The 27,373-nt window shown below is 64.5% G+C and overlaps 4 protein-coding genes across 9 annotated transcripts; 1 reads left to right on the forward strand and 3 right to left on the reverse strand.

The window, feature by feature from the left end:
• Positions 1-214: 214 nt before the first annotated feature.
• TOR4A (torsin family 4 member A) lies at positions 215-6,686 on the reverse strand. Of its 5 annotated transcripts, none has more exons than XM_082620343.1 (2): positions 6,607-6,686; positions 215-1,748 (listed from the first exon to the last, which is right to left on the reverse strand). In XM_082620343.1, exon 2 carries the CDS (start codon positions 1,709-1,711, stop codon positions 461-463), a length of 1,251 nt encoding a protein of 416 aa, XP_082476469.1. In that variant the 5' UTR covers positions 1,712-1,748; positions 6,607-6,686; the 3' UTR covers positions 215-460. The 5 variants fall into 5 exon arrangements, with proteins under 5 accessions (XP_082476469.1, XP_082476465.1, XP_082476466.1 ...); XM_082620339.1 differs by lacking the exon at positions 6,607-6,686 and adding an exon at positions 3,673-3,966; XM_082620340.1 differs by lacking the exon at positions 6,607-6,686 and adding an exon at positions 2,479-2,696.
• On the reverse strand, positions 5,532-15,168 carry NELFB (negative elongation factor complex member B). 2 transcript variants are annotated; one of them, XM_082620126.1, is made up of 13 exons: positions 14,924-15,168; positions 14,414-14,577; positions 14,132-14,231; positions 13,551-13,781; positions 11,434-11,619; positions 10,752-10,864; positions 10,062-10,164; positions 9,768-9,863; positions 9,455-9,597; positions 9,275-9,381; positions 6,824-6,965; positions 6,607-6,715; positions 5,532-6,421 (listed from the first exon to the last, which is right to left on the reverse strand). In XM_082620126.1, the coding sequence occupies exons 1-13, from the start codon at positions 15,023-15,025 to the stop codon at positions 6,275-6,277; spliced, it is 1,743 nt and encodes a 580-aa protein (XP_082476252.1). In that variant the 5' UTR covers positions 15,026-15,168; the 3' UTR covers positions 5,532-6,274. The 2 variants fall into 2 exon arrangements, with proteins under 2 accessions (XP_082476252.1, XP_082476253.1); XM_082620127.1 differs by having other exon boundaries at positions 14,865-14,927.
• Positions 15,169-21,109: 5,941 nt separating this feature from the next.
• Positions 21,110-24,766, forward strand: CIMIP2A (ciliary microtubule inner protein 2A; the record flags this gene model as incomplete). The annotated part of the gene is made up of 7 exons (XM_082617074.1): positions 21,110-21,165; positions 22,809-23,023; positions 23,105-23,367; positions 23,464-23,590; positions 23,745-23,839; positions 24,132-24,252; positions 24,678-24,766. The coding sequence occupies 7 exons, from the start codon at positions 21,110-21,112 to the stop codon at positions 24,764-24,766; spliced, it is 966 nt and encodes a 321-aa protein (XP_082473200.1).
• On the reverse strand, positions 24,759-27,279 carry TUBB4B (tubulin beta 4B class IVb). Its single transcript, XM_082622627.1, has 4 exons — positions 27,116-27,279; positions 26,701-26,809; positions 26,512-26,622; positions 24,759-25,981 (listed from the first exon to the last, which is right to left on the reverse strand). The coding sequence occupies exons 1-4, from the start codon at positions 27,170-27,172 to the stop codon at positions 24,921-24,923; spliced, it is 1,338 nt and encodes a 445-aa protein (XP_082478753.1). The 5' UTR covers positions 27,173-27,279; the 3' UTR covers positions 24,759-24,920.
• Between the last annotated feature and the right edge of the window lie 94 nt (positions 27,280-27,373).

A 27,373-nucleotide genomic window follows, 5' to 3' on the forward strand; every position in this document is an offset into this window, starting at 1 on the left:
GCAGGTTATGTGTGGGGGGGAGTGTGTATTCGGCTGCTGCCAGCATCCGAAAGACTCGTGGCCACATGCGGCTCTGCAGGGGACCAGCCGTGTGTCCCTCGGGTCTGCTCACCCTCTCTGCCGTCATCTATTCTCTGTCCCACGGACACAGACCTACCCACTCCTGGGGAGCCAGCCCTGTGGGGCATACTGGCGCTGAAGAATGCAGGCTGAATTAAGGACCCAGCAGGTGGCAGACTGGGGCTCTGAAGAGGGTTGGACTTGGCAGAGGAGCTCAGAGCTGACCCAGCCCCACCGGTCCCCCCAGGTCCCAGTGTGAACCGGCGGAGGGCCATGGACAGATTTATTCGGGGCTTAGAGGCCTGGGGCAAATCCACAGGGTCCCCTCCCTCCAACTGCCACTGTCAAACCAACGTCCCGTCGTGCCCGTGGGCGTCCACTGCGCCCGGTGGCGGCTGCGCTACAAGAGGTTCACGGTGGCCACCACCTGCTTGCAGCCAGTGACGGCGAACTCGCGGCCAGCCACGCGGTAGTAGCTGAGCTGCGCGGCCAGGAGCTCGGCGCGGGCCTGCTCCGGGAAGAAGCCCTCCCCGGCCATCTCGTCCCGGAAGCAGTTGACCACGTCCCCCTTGTCCAGCAGCAAGAAGGGCACGATGGCCGCGGCCTGCCACACCGGGTGTTCGCGGACCAGGAGCGCCCTCAGGCTGGCGCGCAGCTCCTCCTCGGCCTGTGCCGCCACCGCCGCGGCCCCGGCCCCGTGGGCGCCGTCTGCGCGCAGGGCCAGCGCGCGAGACGCGTTCTGCAGCACGAAGCGCGTGACCTCCGCGCCGCCGTTGCCGCTGAGGAGCACGTAGATGGCGTTGTGGAAGTGGTGCGAGCGCTGCGGCTGCAAGAAGCCGTGCAGCTCGTCCAGCAGCGCCGGCGGCAGGAGCTCCACGTCGTCCAGAACCAGGAGTGGGGTCTTCTCCTCCGCCTCGGCCCGCGCCACCACGTCGGCCACGCGCCGCGCCAGCTCCTGGCGGCAGTCCTCCGCGGCGCGCGGCTCGGGGCAGTGGTGCCGCGCGTGGTACTGTAGCACGAGCGCGCCGTCCTCGAGCACCGCGCGGAAGTGGCGCGCCAGCAGGCGGCCCACATGGCTCTTGCCCACGCCGCTGGGCCCGTGCAGCGCCAGGAGCAGCGGGCGGCTGTGCACGTGCGTGGCCAGGTAGTCCCGCAGCAGCGCCACGATGCGCTCCACGGCCGCCGGCTGGCCGAACACGGCACGCTGCAGCGCCTTGTCCAGCCCGTCAAGGTCATATCGCTGCGCGTTATCGTCCAGGTTCTCGATGGCGTTGAGCACCTGGAAGCCCACGATGGCCACGAGCAACAACAGGCAACGCTGCGCGCGGCTCCGGCGCTCCGCCCGCGGCCGGTACTTGCGCGACGTCTCGGGGTAGAGCACCACGCGGCTGCGCCGGCGCTTCTTTCGCGGCGGCCTCGAGGACAGCTCCGCCGGGCCGTCGAAGGTGAAGAACTGCGGCTGGTCCGGGTCCGCGCGCGGCGCCCGGGGCTCGGAGTCCGGCCTCACGGCCGGAGGCGGGAGGCACCGCTTGCGCAGGAGGCGCACACAGCGGCGCAGGCGGACCACGGCGCGCACGGGCGCGATCACGCTCGGGCCGGGGGCGGCGGGGTCAGCTGCCGCGGGCTCCGGGCTGGGCTGGCCACGGTCCATGGCGCAGGGGCGGCGCTTGGCATGCAGGTCACCCTCTCTGCAACAGGAAGACGGGGAGGGTCTCCAGACTTCCGCCCAGCCTACTGTGACCCTCCCCCGAGATCTCAGCCCCCCCCCCGCGAGGCCCCCCGGAGTGCGGCCCGCTGCCCCGAGGCCAGGCCCTGGTACCGGCCTCGCCCCTCTGACCAGGAAGCGGCTCCCCGCCGGGCCCCAATGCAAATCTCTCGGATCCTCGCATAAACAGCCTCGGGCCTTGAGGAAGTGGCTGCGGGGGGGGGGGTGGGGGGCGGGGGCGCATTTTATCGGACGGCCGCCGCCCGGCCTTCCTGGAGGAGGAGTCGGAGTCGGTGCCGACCTGGCGCCAATTAGGGGTGGAGCAGGGTCAAGGCCGGACCCCGCCCCTGACGCTGCTCGACTGCCGGGCGCCTGGGGCCCTCCGGTCCCTAGAGGGGGGCGTGGGAAGCAGAGGCCCAAGCGTCCCCAGAGTTCAGAGATGCCCCTCCCCCACGAACACTTGGTGGTGGTGGGGCGGTCTGGCCGGAACTTTTGCTTTCCAGAATGGGCCCCTGTCCCCAAGCTGAGCCCAGGCCTCCCAGCATCGCTCTAGTGGGCACACTAATGGAGTTGGGGGCAGGGAGCCCCCTAGAGGCGGGTGGGGGTAGGGTGAAAAGAGGGACAGAAAGACAAGACCCGGAGAAGGAGAGATGAAGCCACTGAGGAGACAGCTGGAGAAAGGTGGGGTGGGTGCCCTCGGCCCTCCCCACTACCTGCAGCTGCGTCAGCTCAGGCTCTCGCTGGCCCGCCCCCAGCCCCCCAGGGCGGCCCCCCGCCCACGCCAGAGGCTGGGGCCTGCGACGCAGGAAGCAGAATGTGCTGGCTTCCTGGCGGGGGTCGGGATGGGGTCAGGAGCCTCACTGGGTCAGCTCAGGCTCAGAGGGGCAGCGACACCTCCTCCGAAGCGGAGGAAGCTCTGGGGAGGTTTCCGCTTCTTTGCAAAGGAAGTGAGTCAGGGGTGTGGAGCGGGCGGGACTCAGGCTGGACGGAGGCACCCGAGGGGGAGGTCGGCTGACTCGCCCAGGTACCGCGGCCGGTTGGTCACCTACCTTAAAGCCCTCCCAGCTCTCCTGACTCAGCCCAGGCCCAGGTCACCCGGTGAGGCCGAGGGCATTGCCTCCCCTGGTCCCACGTGCCTTTGCTCCTCTGCCTGCCCTCCACAGGACCCCCACCTCCCCAGGGATATCTGCGCCTGACCACCCCCTGCCCCCCGCAGGGCCCACAGCGAGGGGGGATAGGCGTGTCCAGGCTGCCGGTTAGCAGAGGCGGAGCGGGCGGGCAGGGTTCTCTCCCAGCTGGGGTCCTCCAACCCTCTCCCCTCTTCCCCCCGCCCAAGCCCAATCTGGGTGCTCACAGAGTAGGGCTCGTTTCCTCTTCCTCCCCCTCTTCCACCAGGTCCCGGGCTCCACGGCGCTCCCACCCTCAGCCTCCCCCTTTGTCTTCTCCTGTACCCCGACCTAGAGCCCCCACCCCAGGACAGGGCAGGAAGTTCTAGAATGGGGGAAAAAAACCCACGCATGACTCAGGGCCCTGGTCGGAGGGCAAATTTAGAAAGAACTTGGGCCAGGAGTTGGCAGATGGAGACTCTGGACCCTTCCCCGGCCACCAGTTTCATGTGGCCCCGCCCCTACCCCCGTTCCCATCTCTGTGTAGACTGGCCTGCCTGGATGACCCTCCCCTCTGGAGCGGGTCTGCTAACCAGTAATGCCCCCAGACGAGTCCTGGCCCCGAGCTCAGCTGTGTCCCACGGGCGGTGGCAGTCCTGAGCCCCCATCCTCCAGCCTCCCTGTCCCTCACCCTCCACACTTCTGCCCACACGGGTCCCTCTGCTGAGCATGCCATCCCTCCCCACTTCCCAGCTTCCCTCCACCTCCCTGCCCACCCTGCATCAGGGAGAAGTCACTCACGGGCTTGGGGGTTCCCATCCTCCCCAGAATACGGGGCTCCTGCCTGTCCATGTGTGTCCAGTGCCCTCTGGCAGGATCACTGAGAAACCACTGCTCCTCCGCTTCCTCCTCTCCAGCTGTGAGACCCGCTGCCCCTCTCTGTGCTGGGCCAGGTGCTTAGGGACCCCTCGGGCCTCACCCACCATGTGGCCCTTGCCCAGGCCTTCCTGGAAGCAGGACGGAAGGATATCTATCCAGGTCTCTGCTAGTGCCCCACGGCCCCGGTATGAGGGTGGGGTCCTTTGGGGTCTTCAGGCTTTCTAGTCTCCCAGCTTCTTCTGACACACAGAACCCCAGGGGACCCTGACAGGCAGATGCCGGAAAAGGTGCACAGGGGTGGGGGCGGGGGCGTTGGCTGGCAGCTGCTTCTGCCAGATGCTGGTCCCAAACCTGCTGGGGTCCAGAGCCCCATCACTGGGTGAGGAGGGGGCCTGTACATGGGGTGTGGCAGGAGTCAAAAAAGTCGTGCCTCAGAGGGCCTGCCCCCAGCGGGGTCAAGGGTGAGCCTGAACCCTGCACTAAGGCCCGCCTCCTCTGTACTTTCTCCCCCATCTCCAGGGGTGAAGGGGGCCCCACCTGTCCCTACCCTTTAGGACCAGGCCCACCACGCCCGTATGATGCCCTCCTACCCCTCCCTCCAGCCCGTGCCCCGTCCAGCCCTGTCCAGCCCTGTCCCCAGCCCCGAATTCAGGTCCACATCTTCAACCTGGTCTCTGCAGACCCCTCACCTCGCTGCCCATGCCCGACCCCTCCACCAGCCCAGTGTGGGCTCAGGTTCCCAAACTGCTGGCCTGGAGGTGGGCAGGGCCCGCACCGCACACGTGCTCCCTCCTCCCCGAATTCCCGAATTCCCGTGTGGACGCTCCCTTCCTCTGACCAGACCTCCCACCCCCCAGCCTCCCCGCAGCCCTGCAGGGTCCGGCCTCAGGATTCCCGCCCCCCTCGCAGCCCCAGAGGGTCCCTGAGCTCAGCTGCCCCCTCCCACCGGCCCACCTGGGGCTCTCCGTTGCTGCAGCCCTCACGCCCACCCTGTCTGTCCTTGCAGCTCACGCCCTCCACCTGACGAGCCCCGCCCACCGGGGGCCTCTGGTCCCCGGTCCCTTCGTCCGGGCTGAAGGAGCTTGGCCTCGCCGACTGGTTTCTGTCCCCGTTGACCGTGAGCCTCAGGGGGGTCACGCGGGCCCCGTGCCTTCCTCATCCTCTCCTCGGGCCCCACCTCTGCCCCATCCTGCTTCCCAGCCCAGGACCCGGCCCCCTGGCCCCCTGGCTCCCGGAGGAAAAGCGGCAGCTGGAAGGGGGTCCGCGCCTCCTCCCTGGGAACGCGCTGCTCCCGCGGGGCCCACCTGGGCCTGGCGCTGCCCCCTCCCCCACTCAGTGACACCCCAGCCGTCCCCCGAAGCCCCATCCGCTTTTCATCCCTTGTTGTTCCCATCAGCGCACAAACACCGGCTCCTCCTGACCGCTGACGCCCACACCCCAGGGGTTTGCTTCCTCAGTCACCATCTCGACCAGTCCCTCCCCAACACCTGCAGAGCCGCACCTGTCAAGGTCACAGTGACCTCCACACAGCCTGCCCCTTGGCAACATGTCAGCACTGGTGATGGGCACTGAGGCCCACCCAGGGCTGACCGTGTCGAGTCTTTTGGCCCCGGGCGCAGCCAGCCCCAGGCCTCACCATCCACAGCTGCTGTCCCGGACGGGGCTGGGCATCCAGACTGTACCCACGGAGAAAGGCGCCAGGACAAAGGCGCCAGGAAAGCACTCGCCAGCCTGCACTGCAACCAACCCTGGGCATGCACAGAAACAGCTCATCTGCTGGATTTACCAAAACGCCTTTTATTTACAACAGTGAACATCTCGCTATGAGCAGCAGCAGACCCTCACGTGGCCGAGCACACGGCGCTGAGGGCGAATCGAGGCAGCAGGGGAGCCTGGGCTCTCCTCCCCCATGTGCTGCACGGGACTGTCAACAGGGGAGGAGCTCCGTGGAGAGCTGGGCTCCACCTGCAGACCCCCGCCCCCAGCAAGCTCCTCGATTCTGCCAATCTGGGCGCCAACCCTGCCAGCCCGCCCTCTTCCCCTCAGGGCTCGGACCCTGCCCCCCGCCCCTTGGAAAACAGGTGTCCTTTTCCTAATGCCAACTACTGCCTGTCTGCCTGACAGCAGTGGAAACCCACACGCGAGGAGGAACAAGCAAGCAGCTTTCCAGGGCGTGGGAGTGCGAGGGGCCAGGCCGGGGGCAGCAGACCTGCAGCAGGCCTGTGCTCCAGGGAGCCGGCCGGGGGCCACAAGCAGCAGGGACACGGGTCCCATTCACGCAGGAGGCACACACCTCCCAGGACCAAGTTCCAGGGGAGGCTGAGGTGCACAGCACGGGTGCCCTGCCCACAGGACGGTCCCCGGGGTCTCCGCTCAGCCCACCCCGTCCCAGGAACAGTCAGTCCACCTCCAGGAGAGACGGGCTCCTGCTCTCACAGGCACAGAGGAGCCTCTTCCCCTGGCCCACCAGGGCCACATCCCCACCGGGGGCCCTGCCCACCCCTGAGCAGCCCCAGGCAGAGCCTCAGAGTACAGCCGGGGCGGGCACGCTGGGGAGGGGCAGCTCCAGGGCTGGGGTCTCTGTGGCCTGCGCCGGGCTGGGCTTCCTCCGATCCAGCTGCTCCAGCTTCTCACCGAGCTGGGAATACAGCTCCTTCACTGCCTCTCCACTCTGTGGGGGGAAGCGCGTGGCTTCGGGGCAGGCCCAGAGCGAGTGCACACAGATCTCTCTCCCTCTCCCTCTCCCTTTCTCTGTCTCTCTCTGTCTCTCTCTCTCTCTCACACACACACACACACACGCATGCACACAGGCAGGCAGGCCAGCCAGCCTGGGGCGGGGCGGGGGAGGGCACCCACCTGGCCCGTGGGCTCCAGCGCCTTCTGCAGAGCCTCCAGCTTGGACGGGGCCACCCGGTGGTGCAGGTGGAGGAGGAGCCGCAACACGTGCCGCTGCACGTTCTCCTTCCTGGAAGAGGCCGCGCTGGGCTGCAGGTGGCTGCAGAGCCGCCCTCCCACCCCCTCCCCAGCTGTGCCCGGCGCCCCCGACCGAGATGTGGACCGAGAGGACGGGCACCTCGGGGAAGCGGTGAGGAGAAAGCCGTCGAAGAGGCTGCTGCAGAAGTCCTCCAGGGCAAACTCGTCCGCCAGCAGCGCCAGGTTGCCTGTGAGCAGGTGCAGGAAGATGTCCCCGAACGCCAGATCGCTGAAGGTCTCCACTGCAAGCACAGCAGGCGTCGCCCAGCTCGCCCGACACCCACCTCCCCGACCCGGGCCTGAGGGCCAGAACCCGGGCCTGGACAGGGGAAGCAGACGGTAGGGGCAGGGCTCCAGGGCAAGGGTGGGGAGGGGACGACAGCCCATCACGGGTGGCTCTGCCCAGCAGCCAAGGGGCTCAGGATGAAGTGGACTCCAGCAGAGGGAAAGCTGAACGGGCCGGTAGGGAGAGGAGACACAGAAGTGCCGAGGGCCGGCCCAGCAGGTCTACCAGACCACAGGCTCTAGAGGAGAGAGAACGGAGCAAACGGGCCTTCTTTTTTTGAAGCCACGGCCGTCAAACCTCAGAAGAGAGATGGCGAGAGTAACTACCAACCGATCGCAGCAGTCACCGGCCAACACTGCCGAGCGCACGCGGGCAGGCACAGCAGCTGAGACAGAAACGCCGACGCGACCCCAGCCACCGAACCCCTAACGCACAGGAGACGCGACCCCACCGGACACGCCTGGGGTGCGCCCCTGCTGCATAGCTGACCGGGGGCTCAGCTGGCCTCGCGGCCAGTTTACAGGACACTCGGGCGGGCACACGGTCACTGCACCAAGGGATGCTGCCAGCAAAGTCCCGACCGGGGAACAAACGCCCTGGTTCCCCCAGCAAACCCCACGTAGCCCTACAGACCACAAGACCCGAGAGGCAGCCGGAGAAGCCATGTGAAGGGAGGCCCTTGTTTGACTCCTGACTTGAACAGACTATCCGCACAAAAACGTTATGACAACTGGGGCAACGCGGCCAGTCGGGAGACCTGGACCCAAACCAACCACATGCCAAGGTCGTGGGTTTTAAGAGTCTGTCTTCTGTAGGGACACTTGCTGCATCGTGCCAAACTAGTCTGCCGGGTTTACGTACAGACTGCTGAGCGGATGGGACGGCAGCCGCACGCGGACCCCCGTGCAGGTGGGCGATGGGCACTGGCCTTCACGATCCTGTGCTCTTTACTTGGGTTTCATCAAAAACCCCCACCAATGCAGGGGGCGCGAGTTCATGCCCCAGTCCGGGAAGATCCCACATGCCGCAGGGCCTGTGAGCCATGGCCGCTGAGCCTGCGCATCCAGAGCCTGTGCTCCGCAACGGGAGAGGTCACAACAGTGAGAGGCCCGCAGACCGCAAAAAAAAAAAACAACAACAACAACAACAAAAAAAACCCACCAAAAAAAAGTTTAAAAATAAAGAACTTTAAAAACCAGCATCCTTTCTTTCTAGAAGCTACTAGTTACACCAAAGAACGAGATCACTCTCCCTGAACATGATTGAAGCCCTGCACCCCACCCCCCAGGCGGCAGCTTGTGGCTGGGAGACACTGATGCTCCCGCCTTGCGGGACATCCTGTGTCTACAGACACGATTAAACAAGAAAGATACAGAAGTTCAAAAGTGAGCAGAAAGGATGAGGCAAATCCAAGTTCCTTATGACTGTGCTCCTGGAAGCCCCCGAAACAGAGAGACAAGCTGTCGCCCCTGAGATCGCCATGTGCTGACCCAGGAGCCTGTGACCGCGCCACCTGAGGGGCACCGGGCCCCGAGACGGAAGATGGCCCTGCACACCCCGGGTGGGCCCACGGTGATCACGGGTCCTCAGAAGAGGAAGGCGGGAGGCAGGAGTCAAAGCCAGAGACAGGAGGACTGGAGAAGCTGGACAGGTGAACTGGGAAGGGGCCAGGAGCCAAGGACGCGGCTCCTGGAAGCTGGAGGAGACAAGAAGGGGCTTCTCCCTGGAGCCCCAGGAGGAGCCCGCCCTGCCCCCACCTGATTTCAGCCGCGGGAGACTCACTGCAGACTTCCGACCCCCAGAACCGCAAGGATAAGTTCCTGTTGATCGGTTAGGTGGCGGCTGGGTAGAAACTAATACCCACAATGGGCCGCTTCCTCCACGTGGAAAAGTCGGGAAACAGCACGCACCACTGTCAGACAGTGCAGCGTGAGATCCTCCCCAGGAAGCCGCAATGCCTCCGAAGGGACAGGCCAGCAGAGGCCCCGGGCCTGTCGTGCAGCGCGCTGGCCGGGCACTCCCTTACCCTTGAAGGGGTCCACTCAGATCCCTCCCTCGAACCCCAGGCAGAGCAAGGCTCCCAGGGGAAGCGGCCTCTTCACCCCCGCGGAGAGGGGGCTCTCTCAATGGTCTGAGGACTTGAGGGGCTCCACGCCTCTCGCCCCTTAGGAAAAGATTAAAGTGGCTCTTCGCAAACGCGGGCTCCGGTGAGAGCCGGGCGTCTGTGAGGGGACATGGCTGGGCCCCGCCGCCCACCTGACTCACCGAGCCCCGGGAGCAGGCGCAGGAGCGCGTTCTTGTTCCTCTGCTTGGTGACGTGCAGCACGTAGTACAGCCCCACCTCGCAGGCCATGCGCTGCTCCTGCAGGAACCTGCGCCCGAGCACCGTCAGCCCCGAGGGGCCCCGAGGCGAAGGCCCTCCCACCCAGCGCCTGCAGCCCGTACTTGGTGAAACTCTCCGGCAGCGTGCTCGGGTATGTGACCGGGGCCTTCTCCTCGGCTGGGAGCTTCTGATCCACGTTGAAGGTGTGGTCGTCCACCACGAAGGACATGAGCGTGGGCAGGAACCTGGTGACCAGCTCCACCTCCTGGGGCAGAGGCCCGAGAGCTGTCCTGCACCGTCCCTGCCCCTCGGCCCCCTTCCCCCGTTCTTCCTCCTGGACGCGGGCCTGGGGCCCGTCCTCCTCCCCACCTCCCCAAACCCCATCCCACAGCCCCTTGAGAAGGCAGCAGGAAGGAGCCCGCCTGACCCCGTTACCATCTTGGGTTCCTTGAAGACCTGGCTGTCGATCATGTCCCATGCCCCCTGGCCCAGCGCCAGCAGCCGCAGCAGCAGCAGGAGATCCGGGCTGTCCTGTAGGGAAACACAGACCTTGGCTGTGCTCACCTGAGCTTCCCGCCCGGACCGCACTCAGCCAGGGGGTCTGGCTGCACGTGCCCTCCACCTGGCGGGTGTGTGTGCTCTCCCCAGGCCCGGCTGGGACCTGGGCGACCGGGGTCCACACCCACACGTCGCCCAGAAGGCAGCATGCGGCCAGCCGGGCGCACTCACCCTGGGCAGCAGCTCCTGGCCCACCAGCTCCTGCAGGTGCCTGACTGTGCTCAGTGACAAGGTGTTGATGGCGAAGGGATCACACAGGATCATGGACAGGTCCCTGTGAGGACGTGCCCGCGGCGTCAGTGAGGGACGCTCCCGGCCCACCAAGCCACTGACCCAAGGAGATGGCCCTTCCGCATGGACAAAACCCACCCCGCTCAGGACCGCTTTCCAAAAGCTTGTGGTTCGTAACTTGCCCTTAACTTACTTAACAAACTGAAGAATCAAATAGTTTTTTAAAGAATTAAGGTCCAGTCCCGGTTGAGAACCTGACCCAGACTCCATAAACTCAATCAGGTTCCCACAGAGACAATTCCAGGAACGAGGAGCTGAGACAGGAGGCCAGGCAGAGCCCACCCAGAGAGGGCCCTGCCGGGAGCCAGGTCCCACCACCTCCGGGCGCGGCGGGCCTCTCAGCTCACAGGCAGGCCCCACGTGGCTGCAGCCACCGGAGCCCCAGCCCGGGCGCCCAGCTCGCCTGGGACGGTGACGGCCTCACCCCAGCAGCCGAGCTTCTCAGCCATGGGCACGGGCGCCAACCAGTCCTCCTAAAATGTACTGGAAGAAACAGCCGCTCCCGACTGCGGCCACAGCACGCTCGTCCGGACACCCGAGGACAGGACCCAGCGCGAGGCCGACCCTCACCCCAGGACCTGCTCCTGCCCCTTTTTCACTCCGTCAAGGAAGCCCTGCAGCTCCCGGGCCCTCTTGCTGTCCACGAAGCGCTCTCGGATGCAAGCGTCCAGGCACCATGTGAACTGCGGGGAGGAGGCATGGTCAGGACTCGGCCAGAGACCGCAGCCTCCAGGCAGCACTCACCGCTGCCTGAGCTTTCTTGAGCCTTGGGTGAACATCGGGACCCCCACCTCGAGTCGCCGAGGCATGGCTTGTCCCCAGGAATGGGACAGCTCGAAGGAAATAGGCCCAAGTGCCCACATCCCCACAGGCCAGGTGGTGCAAGAAAGAAGCAAAATGGGCGTTTTGTTCTGAAATGGGCCCCTCCAGGGCCCCCACTGTGCGGGGGGGCAGTGCAGGCTCAGAGCGTGACGCTGCGAAGCCCCTTGGAAGGGACGCCGTCTGGGGCCGCACGGCACCTATGCCAGGACAAGGGCAGTGCAGAAAGCCCTGTTCCTGAACACAGAGCTCGCCAATGAGCAGCCCCCGAGGGCTCTGGGTCAGGCGTCCAGGGGACATCACGGTCCCCCAGCCGGGTGGGCAGAGGTGGCACAGGGGCTAGGGCAGAGCCCACGTGCCTGGACCGCCACATCCAAGGGGAGGGGAAAGAGAAGCCGAGGGGGAGAGCAGTGAGGGCGGGGCGGGCGCCCACCTTGTGGCAGGGGTCCACGGAGCAGATGTCGCCCACGTCCAGGTCATGCAGGGACATGAGCAGCTCGGCACGCAGCGTGCAGTAGTGCACGTTGCGGGTGCGCAGGAAGAGCGTGCGCAGGAACTGCAGGACCATGTCGTACAGCTTCACGTTGCGGCCCACCATCCGGGTCAGCCTCTGCACCACCTGCCGGGACACCAGGCCGGCCTCGCACACCCCGTGACCCCGTGGGGCTAAGCTTCCTCTCTCACAAAATCAGCTTGTGCTGGGTGGCGACGGTTCTTGTCTTTAAGGCAGCGAACCCATCAGGCCCTGCGGCTCCTCTGAGAGGCCGTCAGCCCGGGTCCCAGACTCCACCAGAGTCGGCGGGCGGGGCAGCCGGTGGCATGGGGGACTCGGGCCCAGATGAGCATGGGCGGCACCGCCACGCTCAGCCTCTGCTCGAGGCCCTGCTGCAGCCACCCCACTCACAACTTCTCCCGGCGGCCGCCACCCCCCTCTGCACCCTGCCCCTATTTGGGAGGTTCCTGCCAAGGCGGCAGCCAACAGGAGGGGGCCCTGCTTGGGGCACACTGGCCGTAAGGATGCACAGGGCCACCTGGGGTGACAGACACCAAGGCAGCCCAACAGGCTGCATGCAGCGAGTGGGGAGGTCAGCAGGGACGGCAGCCCACCTTAGGGCCCCTGCCGAGGACCCAGCAGCAGGCCTTGGTACCCCGAAAAGTGGGGCAGGCATAGAGAATCACCCGAGTCTCGGCACCGACGTACCGGCACCTCTAACACGGAGACAGGCGCGCACTCCAGCCTGACCACGGCCTGGCCTGCTGGGCACAGAACCACAGCCCCAAGGCCCAACCCGCCCGAGGACGGCGGGGCAACGTGTCACCTGCCACCGCGCTCTCCCTTTACACTGGCAGGACTCCAAGGCGGACCCTTGGCCTGGAGGGGAGAGTGAAGAAGGGGCAGGACCACGGCCCAAGGCCAGGCTCCCCCAAAAGAAAGAGGAGGCAACGCAGGAAGGGCTCTGACACACTTAGCGGCCTGTCCAGGAAGTGGTGCTGTGAGCACCGGCCCAACATCTGAGAGAAAACATTAGGTGAGGCCCTACCTCAGGCCACACACACAAAACCCCAGGTGAGGAGGCTGGCGGTGAAAGAACACAGAGAAACGTCAAACGCGCCTCGGCCAACGTTTGGCCTCTTACCGTCACCTCCCTCCCAGGTTGAGGGGTCATCCTGGAACCAGGCCAGGGACCCCCAACTCACCAGGAAAGGTCAAGTGTCCACGGTGGCCTCCAGCCCCGCCCCCCCCCCGCATTGCTCTGTGGCCCCCCCATCTCCACAGCCCTCCTCTACCCCCGGAGCTCACAGGGACCGAAATGTGACATCTACTGCATAGGGTCTGCCCCACACGAGCCTGCAGTACCCCAGGGGTCACTGAAGGGTCCAGGGGCCAGGGCAGTGAGTCAGCACCCTAAAAGCATTTGTTGGGCTTCCCTGGCGCAGGGAAGTAGTAGTTAAGTGACGCAGCAGTTAAGAATCCGCCTGCCAACGCAGGAGACCCGGGTTCGAGCCCTGGTCCAGGAAGATCCCACACGCCGCGGAGCAACTAAGCCCGTGCGCCACAACTACTGAGCTTGCGCTCTAGAGCCCACGAGCCACAACTATGGAGCCCGTGTGCCACAAATACTGAAGCCTGCGCGCCTATAGCCCATGCTCCGCAACAAGAGAAGCCACGACAACGAGAAGCCTGCGCACAGCGACGAAAAGTAGCCCCCGCTCATCACTAGAGAGAGCCTGCGCACAGCAATGAAGACCTAACGGAGCCATAAATAAATTAATATTTATAAAAAAAAAAAAGCGTTTGTTGAAGCAAGGAATGAATCAAACAGACAAACACAGGAAAACTCCCAGGGCTGAAAGAAGACACAGAGAGCTTAGCTGAAGAGGCTGGCCAAGCTGCCGAGCTCAAAGTACGCAGAAAAGACCAAGTAGACCCACACCCAGGCACAGTGCTGCAATGCCCCTTGCCAGCCCCACATTCGAGCCCAGCCTTCTAGAAGCAGACAAGCCGGGCTTCACGGGGGAGGCCGTGCACGTGTCCCCGCCCCGCCTCACCTCGCCCTGGCGCCTGGTCTTGGGGGAGGGGCTGAAGAAGTTGTGCAGGACGGAGAGCTCCGCGCTGAAGAGCGCGCCCTCCTTCTCCACGATGTACTGTTTCAGCAGCGGGGAGACCTCGTCGCCAAAGAGCGCCTGGTTGTCCTGCCAGATCTGCCGCTTAACCTCCACGGCGCAGGCCCGGTACAGCTCCTTGTCGGCCATCACCAGCTTCAGCTTCTTCTCAGGAACCTACATGACCCCAGAGGCCACCTGTGAGCAGCACCTGTGCCCCAGGGGTCTCCCTCAAGACAAGCCAACAGGCCTCAGCCCCCCACAGCAGAAGCCGCATCCAGCCCAGCCCCAAATGACAGGGGCACCTGTAACTGGCCCCCCAGGCTCTGACGGGGCAGGAGCCCTGCTGCCCACAAACAGCTTTTTCCCAGAAAGGGCGCCACGCTCCAGAGCTTGTGCCAAGCTTCAGTCAACGCGCGGCTCGGCTCAGGGAGAAGCCAGCGTGGAGAACGTGCTCCAGAGCTGCCGTTCCTGAGGCAGGCAGCTCAGGAAACCTCCCCAGGGCAAGCTGGCCCTGCGGATGTTACCTTGGGCAAGTGTTTCATGACGCACATCACCACTGGCTGCAGAGATGGCATCTTCACCAGAGAAAAGCTCTTCTCCAGAAGGTCCTCGAGTTTCTTGTACCTGGAAAGACTCTCAGCACTGAGGGAGCAGCCCAGGACCAAGTCAGAAGCAGCTCCCTGCCGGTCCCCAGACCGGCGGGTGATGTGCACAGGCGGCCCCTTTTTCAGTAGGGATGTGTAGCCACCGGGGCACATTCAGTTCCCGGGCTGGGGAGGGGGCTGCCCATCTCGCCGCCCACTTACCTCTCCTCGGCCTTCCCCTCTGTGGCAATGGCTGACACGCGCTCCAGCAGCTTGTCCCGAAGCTCATCAAACACTGACTGGTGGAATTCCAGTCGGGGCGTCCCATGCAGGTCCAAGAAAGGCAAGGCCGACTGCAGGGAGGGCAGCAGCACGCCATTTTCTGTCTAAAGAAGCAGAGCTCGATGTGACTTTTCGGGCGACAAGAGAAACCTCAGCCACAGCCCCGTCTAGCCAGGCACTCCGGATGCCCTGAGTACACAAGGAGGCAGGCACAAGGATGTTCCCAGCCACGCTGGCTGTAACTGCAAAAATCTGAAACCACTCAGATGTCCGTCGACGTAGTCCCAACTCAGGACACTTGGTTCCTCCAGCCCGGGGAACAGACGCAGCGATCGGAAGGGAGAGAAATCTGCCCGCTTTCCCACGCGACCTCGCCCCCCGCCGGACTCACACCCAGACGCTCGGCCTCTCCACCCGGCCCCTCCACCCGGCTCCTCCACCCGGCTCCACCTGGAACTGCTCGATGGCTTTGAGCGGCTCAGTGCAGTTGGTCAGCGTCTCCTTCAGGTCCTCGCCGTTGGCCACGCCCAGGTCCTGCAGCCCCGCGAACATGGCCGAGGCCCCGGCCCCAATCCGGCTCGGCGCCCCATCTCCTCCGCGATCCCCGGGCACCGCCGCGCTCGCCGCAGGCCCCGCAGCTGTCCGCTCGCCTGGGCCTCGGGGGCCGCCCGAGCTCCGCTCCCCGGCGCCCTCCAGCTCGGCCAGATTCCGCCCGCAGCGCGGCTCCCCTCGGACCGCAGCCGCCCACTTCCGCCCCGCACAGGAGCCGGGTCCGCCCGCCAACCGACTCCCCGGAAACACCAACGACGCCCCGCAGAGGTTCCCGGGAACTGCGCCGCGGCCCGCGCCTGGCGGAGATGGAGCGCGAAGGCGGTGCCAGGACGACGCACAGGGCGTCAAGGAAGCCCCGCCCCGCCCACCAGGGCCCCGCCCCGCCCACCCGGGCCCCGCCCTCCTGCGCGACCCCGCCCAGCCTCGTGGCGCTTGCAGCCGCTTACTGGCAAAGGAGAACAGGGTTGGCTCGGAGGGAGGGCGGAGTGCTGCGGAGCGCCTGGGGGAGGGGGCACCGGTGGAGGGGGATGGAGCACAGGGGGCGGGGTGCCGCGGTCTGCTTCAGGAGATTCATAGCTGCTATTTTAGCCGAGAGCGTTTTAGTAATCATGAAAAATCTTGTTGCTGACCTCACAGCGCCCACCAGGTGCACGACCCTCTCTCATCCTGGAACTTGGTTTCTTCCTTGTCCAACCCGGCGAAGCTCACACCGTAGTGTTGTCGCAAAGACCAAAATCTAAGTGTGGGGACTTCCCTGGTGGCGCAGTGGTTAAGAATCCGCCTGCCAATGCAGGGGACACGGGTTCGAGCCCTGGTCCGGGTAGATCCCACAGGCTGCGGAGCAAAGAAGCCCATGCGCCATAACTACTGAGCCCTCGGTGCCACAACTACTGAAGCTTGCACGCCTAGAGCCCGTGCTCTGCAACAAGAGAAGCCACCGCAGTGAGAAGCCCGCGCACCACAACAAAGAGTAGCCCCCCGCTCACCGCAACTAGAGAAAGCCCGTGCGCAGCAACGAAGACCCAACACAACCAAAAGTAAATAAATTTAGAAAAAAACAGAAAACAAAACTAAGTTTGCCTCAAGTAGGGAGTGCCTAGCAGAGACCTGGGCACGCAGTGACAGGGTGACAAAGGATGGCTGTCCTCTTGTCACCTTGAGCATCTAGCCCCCTTGCTAACCAAAAGTGTTAGGCCCTCAGGCTGAGGTCCAGCCCAACTCGCTGCAAATGTGAGCCCTGGATTCCATGGTGTCCCTCATCTCTTGCAGTGCAAGATGCCCATACAGTGCCTGCAGCAGTCACTGCCTGCCCGCCACCCTCCGTGGGCTCCCCACTGCTAAGCATCAAGCCCCCGGACCCAGCACACAGCCCACTGCAGCTTCTCCATCCCTCCAGCTCACCTCCTTCTGTCCCGCCAGCCCGGGGTCTTCCCAAGCTTGGCCACACCAAACATCACACCCTCTCCCTTTTCATGTGCCTTGGCTTCTGAGGTCTGCTCCGCCAGAAATTCCCTTCCTGCTGCCCGGCAAACTCATCCTTGAAAGCCCCCTCCGGAAAGCCCTCCCTCCTCAGCCCAGCTGGAGGGGATTGCTGCATCCTTCCTGCTGGTCCCACTCCTGGCTTTGAGACCTAGGGATTGCTTGTGGTGCAGCTGAGAGGAGGGCTCCTGGTCCTCCCACCCGGGGCCAGACTCCCAAGGCCAGGGTGCCACAGGTCTGTCTCTGTTGCCCGCTGGCTGAGCTGGTCAGCCCAGGGCTCAGTGCCAACAGTCTGCAGTCCCACTGCTCTGATTCCTGAGGGTGCTGGGGCTTGACCCCCAGCTGGTTCAGTCCTGGAGGAGGTCACAGGTGCACGACGCTCAGACTCCCTTGTCCTTGGCTTCCCTGCGGAAAGGGATGATGCCAACACCATGGGAGCAGCTCTTGAGCGGTGACTGTTTGAAGGGGTTGAGCTTAGACAGAGGAGACAGAGAAGGGGGCCTGGCCCAGGGCTTGGTTGACACAGGGAGGACCCCTGGGGAAATTGATGCAGAGACAGGAGCCACCACCAGCTGCAGGTGAGGCCCCTGCAGGGAGGCAGTCTTGGGACCGACCACTGGGTAGGAGGGCGGGTCCATGGTGATGAGGAGTCCAGTGGCCAGGCTGCTGCTGTGGGCAGGGGCCGGGCCCTCACGGTGAAGCCTGGGGAGTCTGTCGGCTGCAGCTTGGCCTGCACGGCCCCGTGTGAGTTCACAGGGTCTTTGGGCAGGTGCGGGAAGAAGGGGGGCCAGGCCCTAATGACCTGGTCCTCTGGGCCCTACCTGGTGGCCGGGCAGGCTGACCTTACCTCAGGACTGCCCCCCGCCTCCACTGCAATGGTCAGTTCCTCGGCTCGGCAAGCAGCCTGATCCTTGGGTAGACTGGCAGCCAGACCCTCTCCTGGATGGCACGGCTAGATGGAGGTGTCCCACACTGCCCACAGGGCCCCCTCCCACCCTGCCCCAGGCCACCCCACCCTAGAGGAGACAGCACTGAAGGGGAAGTGAAGCCGGACATGACAGGTTAGCTGCAGGCCACATCTGCAGGACAGCACACCAGGCAAGGCCACCAAGCACACCACAGAATTCGGAAGAACCAACAGCATCTCTGTATAACCAGGGGGTGGGCAGGTGGGGCTCCAGGCTGGGCCCACAGGGCAGAGGGGTCGGCCGGCTGGGAGGGTGGATCACGGGTGCCCAGAGGGTCAGAAGGCGAGGCTGGGGGCATTGAGTTCCAGAGAGAGGCCCAGGAAGGCCCCCAGGCCCAGAAGGCCAGGGTTTCATGTGCTAACTGGGCGGGCCAGCTGCACCCACTGGGCTCGAGAGCGCACAGAAGGGGCCAGTGTCGCGGCACTTGGGACTCCGCAAGCCTTGGATGACCACCCCCGTGTGCGGAGGGGAAGCGCGAGTCATAGCGGTCCTCCACGTCATAGGCAGCCGGGCCCAGGGTGCAGGGGGCAGGCTGCAGAGGGAAGGCGGGTGCAGTTACCGCGCCCGTCCCCTCTGCCCGGTCCCCACCTCCCCCCCTGCCCCCCGCCCACCTCCTTACAGGAGCCCACCCAGGAGGCCAGCAGGGGCGAGCGGCTCATGGAGAAAGTGGACGACGGGCAGGGGCCCGGCAGGTGGCACCCAGGAAGGATGTCGTAGGCGATGGAGCCAGGGCCGGTCTCGTCCCCCGTCGGCAGAGGGGCCTGCAGGAGGGGCTGGGCCCGCGGCCCTGCACCCCAGGCCTGCAGCATCCCCAAGTGGGCTCGTGCCTCAGGGGGGCCTGGAACAAGGCGGCCCCTGAAGCTGAAGGCTGGGCAGGCGGGCAGGCTGGGCAGCTGGTAGTCGGCGGGCGAGGGCCACTGCGGGTCGAAGCCGCCGCAGGCCCCTCCCTCGGGGGCCCCGCCCCCGCCCCCACCCCAGGACCCGCCGGGCAAACCCGCTCTCAGTTGAAGTGGGCGTTCCGGGTGAAGGGGCTTTCGCTAGGGAACCACACGGTCTGCCACGCCATGCAGCCACCACCCTCTGCGGTGGGGGCAGCGTCATGGGGGCGCTGGTGGCCGGGGTCCCACTCCGGGGGTGAGGGCGCACACCACGGGTGGGGTGCCGGCGAGCCGATGGTGAAGTGGGGCAGTGGGGAGGACTCTCGCGCCGAAGCATCTGGCATCCAGTACCTGGTCGGGCCCGGGAGGCCCAGATCGGTCACGACGTGAGGGCGTGTCTCCAGCCCTGGCGAGAAGCAAGCTCTGGGCCTGGGTCCTCCAGGTGGGCCTCCCACAACCGGCCTGCCTCCCCGGACCGGCCCGGGGCTGGGGGTCCTGAGCCCTCACACAGCTCCCTCAGGTTGTGGGCGCAGGTGGGTGGGGCTTCCTGGAGGGGCCCGTTAGCATCCTGAGGCCCGCCTGGAGCTCTTGCACCCCTGGGGGCCACCATGCCCCCAGCCAATAGCCACCCTATGCCAGCTGCCCGCCCCCCAGCCCGCCCAGCGCCCTGGGAAGTTACTGGGAAGTCACAAGTGGCTTCTGCTTCAGGGGGCCATGGGTCCAGTGTTCGCCTGCATTGATGTGAAAATTTGCCAGGAATTTCACCGCCTTCTGGTCAAAATTCATTGTCAGGGTCTCTGGCTCCCTCCCCCAGGGACATCTCTGGGGCTCTCTGACCTCGCTGGCTGGTCATGGGCCCCCCCTGTTGCTGGGGACTCCCTGGGGAAGCAGCCCTGGAGGTGCCCCTCCCCTGACCTGCCAGGTGGGTTGCCCTGGGATCAGCCGTGGCCAGGAGGCCCCCAGCCGCCCCGCGCCCGTGACTCCTGGCTCGGCCACCTTTCCTCCCTTCCCCGCTTTCTTGCCCCAACCCTTCCCCTCTCCTGGACTTTGGGGTCTCTTGGGGGGCTGGGTTCCACTCTAATAGGTCTTTGGGGAGGACTGAGGCCCTGGCAGAGGGTGGAGAAGGGGGCAGGGGCCAGCCGAAGGAGGCGTGGGGGTAGGTGCAGGGTCCAGGAGACTCCCTAGAGCAGAGGAACCCCCGCGGCAAACCCAGCCTCGGAAAAGTGGAGCCACAGTGGTTGGCTCTGAGCGGACCGTGCCCGCCCCAGAGGCAGGCCTGGCGGCCCAGGTGGGGCTGAGGCGGGGAGGCCTGTCTTCTCGGGGGCACAGAGGCTGGAGGGTATCACAAACGGCTGGGGCTGCTGAGGCTGAAACGCAAAGGAATGACAATGACGAGGCCCGGTGAGCGAGACCCCATCTGCACACCGGGCCCTGCAGCGCCCTCCAGAGCTGACCAGCCAACCAGCTCAGCCCTGGCCTTGGCCTCATCCAGGCAGGGCCCGGCCAAGAATGTCTCCTCCTCCGCACCCCCTGTCTCTTCCTCTCCAGAGCCCTCCCATCGGACGCTGACCCTGCCTGGCCTCGGGAGGTGCTCCAGATGGATAGGCAGACTGATAGAGACTTCCTTGAGGAAACCCACCTTTTATCAGGGTGGGGGGGGGGCTCCCAGTCTGTGCTCCGGGGCCCTTCCCGTGGTGCACAGTGTTCTCTGAGGGCATAATCGCCCACAGATGCAGGTATAGTTTGTCAGAGCCCTTGTCACTGGGCGTGAGTAGCTGGGAGTTCTCCCTGTAACAAATACTGCCATCCACCATGGCGGACGACGTGCACACCTGTCTTCAGCTAAACGTGGATCATTTCCTCAGGATAGACGCACCGAGTGGAAGCAGTGGGTCAAAGCCTGTGCAGTCTTTGTATCCCCAAATTAGAGGTGGTCCTCATGCTGGCAAGGAGCATCAGAAACTGCCAGCATCAGCGTTTCATTAGCATTTGTTTGACCGAGGCTCTGCCGTCATTGACTATAGGCCCATTTCACATGTATGTTTCTATTGGGGTGTTAATTTTTCACAGGTTTGTTTTGTGAGGTTTCCACTGATACCGCATCTGCGCATAACACTTGTTGCAAACTTTTCCCCCAGTTGGTCATCTGCCTTTTAGTATCGTTTATACTGTTTCTTTGACACGCATTTGAACCTGCTAATCGTTCCCTTTATATTTTTCTTCGTTTTTATGGTTAGAAAGTCCTCCCTACACACACGCACAGATCAGGATTTCTTTAAAATGGAGAGCAGTGCCCAGCTCCTGGGGAAAGACCCTCCAGGACAGAGTCCCAGCAGCTCCCCGGCTCAGGAACCTTGTGGCAATGCCTCCAAAGCGTCCAGGGCCTTGCATCTGAGGAGGGGGCTTGGGGTGGGCTGCCCTTCGCCTCACCCTGGGAGGCTGCCCTTCAGTTGGCTACTGGCCTCCTGCGGGCAGCAAGCGCTCAAACCTGACCCTGCCTCTCACTACCTAGCAGGACCGACTCAGCTGCAATTACAGTCCCCGTTTTCCAAGCTCTAGGTCTGTCCTCAGTGAGATGCCTCCCCGGGCCTCCCGTAAAACGGGAGTGCTCACAGGGTGTGGGAAGGGGCCTGGCCCAGGTGCTGGCCAACAATGCCAGCCTCTTCACAATGGTTGCCAGGCAACAAGGACTCCCCTCTGGAAGAGCCAGGTGCAGGCACAAGAGGGGCTGAAGGCAGCCCAGGCAGAGCTGAGGCGCGATGACAGCTACTCAGAAGAACAACCTCTTCTCGCCGAAACCTCACTACATCCCTGGGTAGGCGCCGGAGCCCTGGGGGGAGGCTGGGGTCCCCGAGGATGGGGGAGCAAGGCCGGGGCCTAAGGGCTGAAGGTTGCTCGGCTGTGAGGGGAGCCCCAGAGCTGGGTCTCCAGGAAGCTGAGGCCAGAGGGTGAGGCCCTTGAGCAGGAGCCTGGGAACCCGGAAGGCCAGGGAAATGGGGGTGAGGCCGAGGGCCGGAGGGGCCGGGCAGGAGGGCTGGGGTGGGTTCGAGAGGGCCCGGCTGGTGCAGCCATCTCAGGTGGCCAGCACGTTTGTCGAGAGCAGACACTGGGGACAGCATGACAGCTGGGGAGGCTGGCCTCTCCTTCCATAGTGCACTCCGCGCTTTAAAGAGGAGACGGGGCTTCCCTGGGGGCGCAGTGGTTGGGAGTCCGCCTGCCGATGCAGGGGGCACGGGTTCGTGCCCCGGTCCGGGAGGATCCCACGTGCCGCGGAGCGGCCGCCGTGAGCCATGGCCGCTGAGCCTGCGCGTCCGGAGCCTGTGCTCCGCAACGGGAGAGGCCACAGCAGTGAGAGGCCCGCATATAGCAAAAAAAAAAAATAAATAAATAAATAAATAATAAAAGAAAGAGGAGATGAACTGGGGATTCCCTGGCGGTCCAGTGGTTAGGACTCTGCACTTCCACGGCAGGAGGCACGGGTTCGATCCCTGGTTGGGGAACTAAGTTCCTACATGCCGTGCGGCCAAAAAAAAAAAAAAAAATTAAATTAAAAACATAAAGAGGAGAGGAGCATCTGGAGTAAACTGATGGGCACCGATGCCAGGCCACCTTGCTAGGTGTCCCGCATGTCAACAACAGAAACGGGGTCTTCCCTGGCGGTCCAGCGTTTAAGACTCTGAGCTTCCACTGCAAGGGCCACGGGTTGGACCCCTGGTCGGGGAACTAAGATCCTGCATGCTGTGCGGCACAGCCTAATACATAAGAATAGAAACAGGCCTCCAGAGTGTGTGTGCACACCAACACACACTCAGACCACGGACAAGGAAAAGGCTGGGAGGAACCAGACCCAACTCTGGTGACACTGAAGAGGCTCTCACCTTCAGCCCCAGCCTCGCTCAGCTTGTTGACTGACAAACCTGCATTCTCTTGAGCAGTTTTTAAGAGGAAAGCAATGCACACCCCTTGGATGTTACACAGGCCCCGGGCAGCACCGGACACCAGCTGCCCTCAGGGCTTAGCCATGGTGCCCACACCACTTCCCCACAGGCCTCAATGACGCTTGGCTCAAGTGCCACCTCCCACCAGCCTCCCGGGTGGCCACCATCAGGGCCCAATGCCCACCATACCTTCCTGGCGGGACCGACTCGTGTACAGTGGGCTCCCCTGTGCCTCAGACCACCCGTGCGATGCTTTGTGGAGGGCAGAGCTCCCCGTTGCCTCATCTTTAAGACCCTTGTTGTTGGAAGATGGCTGGGTGGATGGGACCCTGATGGTGGTGATGACAGAGCTCCCCTCCCGTGGGCCAGCCCTGTTCTCAGTGCTTGGCCTGTGCTGCCCATTCAAGCCCCAAGAGCCCCGGACGGCAGGTGCTGCTGTGACCCCATCCTGTAGGTGGGGTCGAGGATCTTGCCTGTGGCCAGTAGGCTGGACCCACCCCTGATCCTCTCTCCTCCACAGCTATGCCGGCTTCTACCCGCAGCTGCGCTACCAGGTGGGGAACACCTATGGGCGCACCACGGCACAGCTGCTCACGGACGCCAGTGTGCAGAAGAGCCCGTGCTCCGTGCTGTCCCCCATAGCCCAGCCCAGGTCCATCGAGGACTTCAGCAAGTCCAAGCCGCCTTTTACGCCCTGCCGTGAACTGACAGAGCCCTGTGTCTCCCAGAACACCAGTAAGCCGCCCGCCCACGGGCCCTGCAGCCCCCGGGACGCCCCCATGTCCGCTGTGGCTCGAGGCTACACTGTCCATACAGGTCTGAAGCCCTACAAGAACTTGGAGATTCTGGGCCAGTTCCCACCCCAGGAGGTGGATGCCCAGGTGCTGCTGGGAGGAGAGAATGTATCCAGGGAAGTCCCACTGCCTGCAGGCTTCCTGCCCTACCACCCCTACCCCCCTTGCCCACCGGGCAGGAAGGGGGGCTCCAGGGACCTTGGACACCCGGGCCTGCAGTTGGCACTAGGGGAAGAGGCCTGGATGAGCGCCACCCCTGCCCATGAGGCCCCCACGCAGTACCAGGTAATTGAGAGACACACTGGGAGCACTGGGATCAAGCCTCACCCCAGCCAGAGCCGGGTGGGGTCTGGGGCGCTGACTTGCCCCTCCCCATTCCAGCTGTGCTCCTGCAGGAGGGAAGAGTGCCCGCCCCCAGCCCACCAGCAGGAGACACTACACGTGGGCAGCTTCCACAGGCCGCCCCAGCTGGACCACCCCGACCTGATCCAGCGCAAGGCCATCTCAGGTGGGTGCCTGGGGCCTGGGCACGACACGCCCCCGCAAGGCTCCAAGGGGCCAGGCAGGACCTGGGCCCGAGCAGGTGCGAAGGCCCGGGTCGGGGGTGGGGGTGGGGGAGATGGGCATGACTGGGAGCAGGACCCTGGCTCTTCCTTCCCCAGGTTACGCTGGCTTTGTCCCTCGGTTTGCCTGGGTGATAGGGATGAATTTTCGCGATGGGGTCGCACAGGCCACGGATGAGTTCGACAAGAGCCAGGTGTGTGGACGCCATCCCTGGGCGAGCGCGGCAGCCTCCGCGCTCTGGCTTCCCTGGAGAGAGGGAGCTCTGCCTGGCCCAAAGAGGCTGCTCCCCCTCCGCCCGCCCCTGCCCCCAAACGTCTTCCTGACTAGGTCTTGGCTCCCTGCTCCGGAGTGCTGGGGACAGACGGGTAAAGACCCCGAGCCACTCATTCCCAGGAGAATGCCAGCCTTGCACCCACCGGGACATTCTGCTCACCGGTTACCAGTTGGGGGCGGCAGCACATAGCAGCGCCTACCTGTTTCCGCAGTTCCTGCTCAGAAGAAATCCCATCCGTGCCCCGGGCGAGAGGCCGCCCAGAACGCAGTGGTCTAGCAACACCATATACAGAAGCCAAGGCCTGATACCTTTCTACACAGGGTTCATACCGTGTGAGTGCAGTAGGCCCCCCGCCCCCACCCCAGACAAGGTCATGGTTATGGGTCACTTTGGGGAGGCATCCGGGGCTGGGCCCCATTACCCGCGCTGAACCTCAGGCAGAAGGCCAGCTGTGTGACCACAGGATTCCCTTGGGGCAGGACTACCCAATGTCCCCTCTTCCCCAGTGTAGAAGGGTTTCACAGCCCTGACACTAAAAGTCAGACAGAGGCCAGCTGCCTCCAGACCACGCTGGCCTTCTAGAGATTTCCTGTGCACAGGCCAGACCCGCCTTCAGGAGGCAGGGGCCCAGGGCAGCCCCAAACTCCCAGGAGTCTGCATGTTCGCAGGCCGAGCTGACCCCTCCAGCAGCCACTCACGTGCTCAGCCTGCGCACGTGGCGAGCCCAGGGGCTCAGCTGCAGGGGTGCCCCTCGCAGCCTCGCGGGACAACTACACGCTGACGTTTGGCAACAGCACCCGCAAGGCCTATCAGGAGGAACTGGAGAGGCGCAACCAGACACGGTGAAAACGCTTTAATGGTGGTACCTGTACAGCATGTGATGTCAGGACAAGAAGAACACACACACACACAGAAAGACGGGGCACCCCTATCAGAGAACAGGCTGTGAGTGAATAAAGAGTTCCCACGGCTTCCATGCTTCACCCGGTACCGCACGGCCCTAGGCCACCTCTTCCTCGGCCTCCTCCTCGAACTCGCCCTCCTCCTCGGCTGTGGCGTCCTGGTACTGCTGGTACTCAGACACCAGGTCGTTCATGTTGCTCTCCGCCTCGGTGAACTCCATCTCGTCCATGCCCTCGCCGGTGTACCAGTGCAGGAAGGCCTTGCGGCGGAACATGGCCGTGAACTGCTCCGAGATGCGCTTGAACAGCTCCTGGATGGCCGTGCTGTTTCCGATGAAGGTGGCAGACATTTTTAGCCCCCGGGGTGGGATGTCACAAACAGCTGTTTTCACGTTATTGGGGATCCACTCGACAAAATAGCTGCTGTTCTTGTTTTGGACGTTAAGCATCTGCTCGTCCACCTCCTTCATGGACATGCGGCCCCGGAACACGGCGGCCACGGTCAGGTAGCGGCCATGGCGGGGGTCACAGGCCGCCATCATGTTCTTGGCATCAAACATCTGCTGGGTGAGCTCGGGCACCGTCAGCGCCCGGTACTGCTGGCTGCCCCGGCTGGTCAGTGGGGCGAAGCCGGGCATGAAGAAGTGCAGACGGGGGAAGGGGACCATATTGACAGCCAGCTTTCGCAGGTCAGCATTGAGCTGGCCTGGGAAGCGCAGGCAGGTAGTGACCCCACTCATGGTGGCTGACACTAGGTGGTTCAGATCACCATAGGTGGGCGTGGTCAACTTCAGGGTTCTGAAGCAGATGTCGTAGAGAGCCTCGTTATCAATGCAGTAGGTCTCGTCTGTGTTCTCTACGAGCTGGTGCACGGAGAGGGTGGCGTTGTAGGGCTCCACCACGGTGTCCGATACTTTGGGCGAGGGCACCACGCTGAAGGTGTTCATGATGCGGTCGGGGTACTCCTCGCGGATCTTGCTGATGAGGAGGGTGCCCATCCCGGAGCCGGTGCCGCCCCCCAGCGAGTGGGTCAGCTGGAAGCCCTGCAGGCAGTCGCAGCTCTCGGCCTCCTTCCTCACGACATCCAGCACCGAGTCCACCAGCTCCGCACCTTCTGTGTAGTGGCCCTTGGCCCAGTTGTTCCCGGCACCGCTCTGACCTGCAAAGGAGAGCAGCCAGTCGCTCTTCGGCCAGGCATGTGGTCACCACGGGTCACCCGTGCCAAGAAGGCCAGATGACACGGCGTGAGGTGACACACAACCCCCCCACCGCAGGTACAGCAGGTGGACCCCCAAACGGATAACGTAACGACGTACCAGATTAAATATGAAGAGTTCAAGCTAAAGGAGTTGAACAACAAGCCAGCTGCTCCCACGGGCAGCCTCCGCCAACTCCCAAGGGCAGATGAACTGCCACTGCCTCTGACTCAGCCTGCACGGCTGGCAGATTACATCTGCCTGCTCCTTCCGCGCCTGCGGACAGCTGGGCCTTCCCCCCAAAGCCGCTTTAGGAGAGGGGATTGAGTGACTTGAGGAGGAAGGAGAGTGTCCTTGAACCCCGCTTCTACTGGGAGTGCAGAGTGAACCAGGACCTCGGCTCTGCGGTCCTAAAAGTGGCGACCTTGGGCACCCCTTGACCTTTGAGCCACCCTGGCTATCAAGCCACCCCCCAGCCCGATCTGCAGCTCACCGAAGACGAAGTTGTCCGGCCTGAATATCTGCCCGAAGGGCCCCGAGCGCACGGAGTCCATGGTGCCCGGCTCCAGATCCACGAGCACGGCGCGGGGCACGTACTTGCCACCTGGGGGGGCGGGAAGGCGTCAGCGAGGGGAGGGCCGCGGGGTGGCAGGGGGGTGGGGAAAGGGCGCGGGGGTCTCACCCGTGGCCTCGTTGTAGTACACGTTGATCCGCTCCAGCTGCAGGTCGCTGTCCCCGTGGTAGGTGCCGGTAGGATCGATGCCATGCTCATCGCTGATCACCTCCCAAAACTGCGAGAGACGCGAGCGGGCCGGGCCGGGGCTGAGTCACGCCAGAGGTGCCCGGAGCCGGCCCCGCCCCGGACGGAGCGGCCCTCCCCTCCCCCGCCGCCGCCGCCGCCGCCGCCGCCGCCGCCGCCGCCGCCGGGCCGTCCCCAAGGGCCCTCGCTGCCGCCCCCGCCCCCGCCCCGGCTCCGGTTCGGGCGCCGCGCGGGGCCGCAATGCGGGGCCGCCGCCGCCCGCCCGCTGCCGCCATCTTTCCCGCCGCCCGCTTGCCCCGCCCGGAAGACCTGCGCCGGCCCCGACGCCCCCGCTCACCTTGGCGCCGATCTGGTTGCCGCACTGGCCGGCCTGCAGGTGCACGATCTCCCTCATGGCGTCGGCGGCGGCGGCGGCGGCGGCGTCGGCGGCGGGGGGGAGTCGACGGTACCGGTTGGTTAAGAGCGAGAGCCGAAGAGCTGGCGCGCAGACTGCTACAACTGACTCGCCGCCGGCGCTTATATAGCCGCCGCTCCCGCCCCCGCCAGCCCCGTATTGGGCTTCCAGAGCGAGGCTGGCAAGCGTCCTCATTTGATT

Source organism: Mesoplodon mirus (genome assembly GCF_964341445.2).
Source record: "Mesoplodon mirus genome assembly, chromosome: 1".
NCBI classification, from domain to species: Eukaryota; Metazoa; Chordata; class Mammalia; order Artiodactyla; family Ziphiidae; genus Mesoplodon; species Mesoplodon mirus.